The 7,053-nt window shown below is 43.6% G+C and overlaps 1 protein-coding gene across 2 annotated transcripts in view; it reads right to left on the reverse strand.

Annotated features, from left to right (window-relative positions):
* The window catches only part of NELL1 (neural EGFL like 1), a 502,747-nt gene that overhangs the window by 98,669 nt on the left and 397,025 nt on the right, over positions 1-7,053 (reverse strand). For both annotated transcript variants that reach the window (XM_019551935.1, XM_019551934.1), the window contains exon 15: positions 6,220-6,315. In XM_019551935.1, coding sequence (XP_019407480.1) covers positions 6,220-6,315 — 96 coding nt within the window. The remainder of the gene's footprint in view (positions 1-6,219; positions 6,316-7,053) is intronic.

Here is a 7,053-nt window from a genome sequence, read left to right on the forward strand (position 1 = left end):
GTTTATTGTTGCTCTGATGAACTGATTCTTGGCATATGAGGGTGTCAGCCTGTCCATGCTGATCAACCCGGCCAGGTCAGGCATGTCACATTAATCTGTGTGTGTTTGTATGTATGACTGATTTGGGGACTGGAGGAACCCAGCCCCCCGGAACTGAGTCCTGCAAGATAGCTCCATTGCGGGGTGAGGGCTTGCAGAAGGGAGAGATACAGCTCCATATAAAAACACAAGTAACACAAGCAGCACATTGATAGAATTACCAAGACCCGAGCCCTAATAAATGAGCACACCCCAAAGTAGCAAGCAAATCTGGTAACATCTGCTTCTTCACTTCTTGGAGTTTCTTCATAGACAAAGATGTTAGAAGGTAACTGTCCACGCCAGCTGCAGGTCAGCTAGTGACTAATCAGTTCAAATGCAGAGAGGTAAATCCTGCTGCAATGGTTACACATGTATGGCTGATTGCTGCTAGATAAGGGTGTATCTTTTCTTCTACTCTTCTTCTCCTGGCTCTGTGACGATATTGAAAGAAGGCTGTTGTCTTTTGGATTTGGAGCTTCCAGGCACCCTGATATGCAGCCGTGTTTCCCACAGTCTGTGGTCAATACCACAGGCAGAAAAGGCCCTCTTCAGAGTGTCCTTGAAGCACCTCCATGGAACCCCTCTGTCATGTTATTTTCCCATCATCAATTTCCCGTACAGCATGGCTTTTTGTAGGAGGTTGTCATCCATCAAACAAGATGACACTCCATAGGTAGGTGAACTGCTTGACAGCATTTAGCTCAGTTCCTTCAACAGTCATCTTTGGTGGCACATATGCTTGGTGCGGAGCTGGCTGATAAAGAACTTCTATCTTCCTCAGGCTAATGGTAAGTCCCAAGAGTTCTGCTATAGTAACAAAGCAAGTGGTCATGTGCTACAGATCATGTTGGGTGTGGGCCAGCAGGGCACAATCATCTGTTTGCAAGCTGTTTGTGTGAGCCTGTAGCTGTCTGAGGTTGAAGAGATTTCCATCTCCCTGGAAGAGACGTAAACACCTTCCTCAAGATTGTCCAATGCTTGCTGCAGCATCATGGCAAAGAAAATGGTGAACGAAGTAGGGGAGAATACAGAGCCTTGCTTAACTCTTTTAGAGATCAGGAAGGGACCCAAGAGGTTGCTGTTGTACTTGACTTGTCCACACTGACTGTTACGGAGTTGTCTGACCATGGCAATGAGCTTAGGTGAGTATCCAAGCTTCTCAAGAATCTTCAAGAGGCCAATTCAGCTTATGGTGTCCAATGCTTTAGTAAGGTTAATAGAAGTGCTGTACAGCCCCTTGTTCTCCTCCCAGCACTTTTCCTGTATTGGTCTGAGCACAAATACCATATATATTGTGCCACACTGGCTCTCTGGGAGGACCTCTTCTGCTATGGAAGCCAACAGGCTGTTGAGGAGGATTCAAGCTAGAATCTTCCTGGCAATGGACAGAAGGGTGATGCCTCAGTAGTTGGAACAATCCGACTTGTCATATTTATTCTTCTACAGGGTGATGATTACAGTGTCATGCAGATCTTTTGGAATGTTCACCTCCTCGCAGCAGGCTATAAAGAGTTCATGGTGTTTGGAGTGCAGGGCAGGACCAACATATTTCAGGGCTTCAGGTGGAATTCCATCAGTTCCTTTGTTGATTTTTATCTGGTTGATAGTGGTGAAGGTTTCTTCCAATGTAGGATGCTCACATAGTTTCTTATTAACAGACAGTTGCTTGACTCAGTTGATAGCAGACTCATGTACTGTGCATTCAGTGCTAAAGAGAGTTTGAAAGTGCTCAGACCATTGGCCCATGACAGTCTTTGCTCCCAGTGCTGTAGGACTTGAGGGGCTTGCTTCCTTCCTGCCTACACCTGAAGCTTTAAAGTGGAGTGCAGTTTGTGCTAACTGCATTCCACTGCACTAGCTATTAAATAAAAGACATCAACCGAGTGAGATAGGCTCTGTAGTTGCCTCCTATGAACCATATGAACACATAAAAATACAGAAATATTTTGGTAGCAGGAGCTGCAAATCAGGACTCCTTCTCTATGGAGAGTACCTTCATTGTGCTGCAGAGTCATATTCCCCTTTTTTGTCCTTCTGGCCCCATCAATTTTGCATTCCTCTTTGCCCAGTAGCTCAACTTCAAACAGAAGAGGTGGAGGGTCCTCATTTCCCTATAGCTCTAAAGTTCCACAAATACAGAAGAATTGGGCAGCTTTCCAATAAAACAGAAATCTGCTGATCTATGCAGGATATGTGATTGTGGAGGAAAAATGGGCACAAGGAACTGTGGGATTTTAAAAAAAGTACAACAATTAGGGAATGCACAAAATATTGTTGCATGGAATCACATACAGATTCACATACATACACACTGCACCAGCATCCCAGAATACACAGCAAAATAATCCTACAAGGCTTTGTGTCATCAGATTTTATAAGTGATAATAGGATCCATTTTGCATTGGTTGCCTATGCACATGCTCTGATGTGCAGAGGGGGGAGGTGTGTTTTAATTACAGCAATTCCAGGACAGTTACTCTAATTAAAATGGCTCACCATCACTTGTATTAAGTCTGCGCATTTCAAAATGGATGTGGGATACTTTATCTAAAGCAATGCCCAGGCAGCCACTTTGAAATGCACAGGGGCTTAACACACCTGACAGTGAGGCAATGCTAGAGCATTTTAATTAGAATAGGAACGAGCACATCTATAGGCATCCAATGTGACATAGGCCAACACAAGCACACACGCTGGTTGAAGAAGCCAAGTGTATACGTGGAATGGCAGGACAGCAATGTCAGCAACGGTACGCCAACAAAAGTTTTGTTGGCAAACCTTTCTGCTGCAGACACAGCTTAAGCATTCTGTATGATCATAAATACTAATCACCATGTAGATCATCTACTGTAACCTTTGATAGAAGACAAAAATAACCGTTACATTTAATTTCTGCCAGGGCTGAGCAAAACAGCTGTGTTTTGATTTGGTTTAGGATTTGGCCATTTTGGAGGACAGTGATTCATATTGGTGTTTCGGATCACTGACCTGTTTCTTTTCTGCTGAATCTCCTCTGAATCTGTTTCGAATGGGCTACAAGCGCTTCGCACAGTCCTACCTAGCTCGGCAGGGCTTGGGGCCAGGGGCTGTAGGGCCCCAGCGGGTAGCAGGATGGGCAATGGGTGGCTTGTCTGGGGGAGGGGAAGGGCTGGTGCCCTCTGTGCAGGTGAGGAGACCCCCATGTGGATCTCTGATCCCTGTCATGCCGGGTCACAGGGCAGGTAAGCAGGGCAGAGTGGCGAGCAAGCCTGCTGGTCCCTGCTGCATGACTTGGCTCTGCAGGGTGCAGAGATCCGTGCTGGGGGTCTCCTTGCCACTGCTGCCTCCCCTGCACTGCCCTGGTGATGTGGGGCTGCATGGGGTGGGCAGTGGTGGCAAGGAGACCCCAGCGCAGAACTCTACTCCCTGCAGAGCCAGGTCGTATGGCAGGGACCTGCCCTGCTGCACGACCTGGCTCCACAGGGAGTAGAGATCCATGCTAGGGTCTCCTCACCGCTAGTGCCCACCCCATGCAGCCCCAGATCTCTTTTCTCTGCGAAGCCAGGCAGGGACCAGCACTGTTCTGCCACACAACATGGCTCCACAGGGAACAGAGATCCACGCTGGGAGTCTCCTCGCCACTGCCGCTGCCCGCTCCCCACTGCCCCGGCTACGTGGGGCTACGTGGGGTGAGCAGTGGCATCAAGGAGACCCTGGTGTGGATCTCTGCTCCCTGTGAAGCCAGGTCGCATGGCATGGACCAGCACTGCCCTGCTGTGCGACCTGGCTCTGCAGGGAGCAGAGATCTGTGCCAGGGGTCTCCTCAACACTGCTGTCCACCCTGCGCTGCCCCAGATCTCTGCTCCCTGTGGAGCCAAGTTGCATGGCAGGGCAGCAGCGTACAGCTGTTTCCCTGCAAGCCCAGCTCTGAAACTCCAAAATTTTCTGAACATTGCCAAAACCTTTCAGATGCCTCTTTTCCTTTCGGAGATGTTTCTGAGCATTCTGTTTTGATTCAGTTTAGGTATTTTGGGTTCCAGAACAGCCCAAAACACCGCTGAAATGAAACAGCTGCCGAAATTTCTCACAGCCCTACTCTCTCCCCTAAATACAAAAAGATGCAGTAGCTGCTAAACATAAAAAGGGGAAAACAGATTTCATTAGTTTTTATTATGACTTTTAAGGGAGCATTATAAACAATCAGCTGTCCTACAGCAAAAAAAACCCAAACACAAGCACTAGGGAAAAAATACCTGGCAATATTCTTCCATATTAATCTGCACGTTCATTTTAGCTGCAAGGTAGGAAGCAGTCCCACAACTGGATTTTAATGTTTCTTTAATTCAGGCAAAAGCTCCAAACAATAGGGGTTTTTTTCTTTTTACCGGCAAGCTGAATTATGCATTTGCCTTAAATGCCCATATTAATTTCACTTTTAAACCTAAGTAAATTATCAACATAAATCCTAGCATTTGAGCATCACTGGGAAACCTATATGGATATATTAGACTATTCATGTTAAAAAACAGACACCTGCTACTCAGGGGGAATTGTAATTGCTAGTTCATTTTACATTTTTCTCAATGTTGAAGCCAATTTGGGTCACAATAATTGTAACCAATGTAAAGTTTTCTTAGCTCACGAATAATGTATAAGGGACTGCTGTGTTGTCAGTTTGAAGGACATCTTCAAATACAGGAGAATAGAATACATTACTTAAACACTTCATTTTACTTCAGATATGCATCAGTTTGCAATGAGCTTCCGTAGAACGAGATTTCACTGTGAACATTTAAGCTCTGATTTAAAGTAACATCCCATCATTTTATTCTCTTTGGACAATATGACATAGGCAGTCATGGAGACAATAATACTAACCTCCTCTGTCATGTGGTGTGGGAGAACAATGTAGCACCTGGCCATACCAGCTATAAAGCCATTTGGGAACCTCTTTATAGTGAACAAATCCATAGCTTTTTGGATAAAACAAATTTATACTCTATATGTGGCACATGAACTGGCCAAAAAGAAACAGAAGGGTCACAAAATCTGGTTCATCTCATCTCATTCAGAGTACAAAGCATTTTACTTAGCTAAATCAATGTAGCCTACATTGCAAACCTCTGGATTACTGCTTTTTTCCTTCTCTTATTATAATTAAAAATATCTCTTTAACAAAAAGAGGTAAATACTGTCAACTTTGTTCCGTGTATAGGTACTTTAGTTTGCAATCTACACTTTTAGGAACAATTATGGATATTGCACAAAAAACTTTGATGAGTATAGTTTAGAACCACAAAATCCTTTAGCCGGGTGTAAACTCAGTCAGTTTTGGCTGGTGTGGGTGCTCTATTTTGGGTGGCCTGCATGAGTCAAGCCAGTAGGAGGCAATAGAAGCACCAGTCCCTGCAATACTGAAATTGCTACCTACCATTTGACTGGGATATAAAACAATGGCATGTGTGTTGGCACTCAGCAATGGCCTGGCATAAAGATTAGGGACATTATAGTCCTTCCCTGACATTTAGGGTCACTTGATGTTATCACAGACACCAAGTGCTGATTGTATGCTTCCAAATCTATGTCTCCTTGAAAGATATTTTCAAAGAGATGGTCTCACCGAACTGCAGCAAATACAACAGGTGCCAAATAGCTTTGAAAAAAAAACATTAGGGAAAATGTTAAAATTAACTGAACCAGCTTCATTTCAGATACCCTCATATAGTTTAAAATCTGATGGTGACTTCAGTGAAGTTCGCAGCAAAGCCTAAGAGCACACACAGGTTAAACAGAGAGTGGAATTAATGACAATTTAACCAAGAAACACACATTCTAAATTTAGATCTTATCTGTGGAACAGACTGTGGAAAATCAGAAGGTCACCTTCAAGTGACACGAGAAATGACAGGTGGGCGCAATTTCATTCAGCTGCCTTTATGTCTAATTAGCACTAAAGATGTCCACTAGAAACAGTGGCAGGCAGTGCACTGATTTTTTTTTTTAATTATCCATGGGAAATGGAAAATATTTTTCTGGTAGGAAAGATCAGTTACCTAAATAATAAAGGTATACACAATTCACTGAGGAGAAAAACATCCAGAATGTAAACCAATGGGAAGCAGCAATTGCCTCTTCAAGGCATCGTATTTCTTACTTTACCTTTCTCGCAATGACTTCCTGTGAATCCAGAAGGGCAGGAACACTTGTTTGGTGCCACACATGTCCCACCATATCTGCATCCCTCTTCACAGAATGCTAAAAAAGAAAAAGTAATGATAAAGTACAATTCAATTTTGCTATTTATTATACATTTGTGAGATACCAAAGACAGGCAATCAAATACTGTTTTATTTGCTAAGGGAATTCAAAACACTAAACTCTAACCTGCCTGCAAACAAAAGTGGCTGGAATTCAGGAAAATGATACAGGAGTAAAACTAATTGCTCTCAAGGCAAACAACCCCAAAAATAAAAAGTTAGTATTCATTCGATGATAAAAGAATCCAAACCATTTTAATGTGGTTGATCATTTTTCTGTTGAACTCAGTGGAAGTTCTGGAACACTAGTACTTTGGTGACCCACAGGGCACATATTGATAGCTCCTATGGAACTGACTGGTCACAGTTTGCTGACTGCCAGCTGACAAATGTCATTAAAAGATTTTTAAAATATAACTTTGTCTTAATATTATTGTTGTATGTAAATCTTTGTCATAAGGATGCTATAGTCAGAAAAAGGAAGGCCATTTGGCCTTGTAAGAAACATGGAAAACAGAAGAGGAAGTAGATCAGGTGCAATCTCTCCACTGCATGAGGCTCATACTTTAAAAAAAGGATTAGAGTCTTAGGCTAGGGACAGGCATTCAAACAGCATAAATTCTTTGCAGGTTAGTCTAACCTGGCGAGGCTAAATTGTAAATTGTTTTTATAATCAGATAGACATTCCAGAACTTCTAGCCTGCAGTGGCTTAGGCTAGAAGCCGGGGGGGGGGGG

The sequence above is a fragment of the Crocodylus porosus genome, unplaced genomic scaffold, assembly GCF_001723895.1.
Source record: "Crocodylus porosus isolate Cpor-Errol unplaced genomic scaffold, CroPor_comp1, whole genome shotgun sequence".
Taxonomy (NCBI): domain Eukaryota; kingdom Metazoa; phylum Chordata; order Crocodylia; family Crocodylidae; genus Crocodylus; species Crocodylus porosus.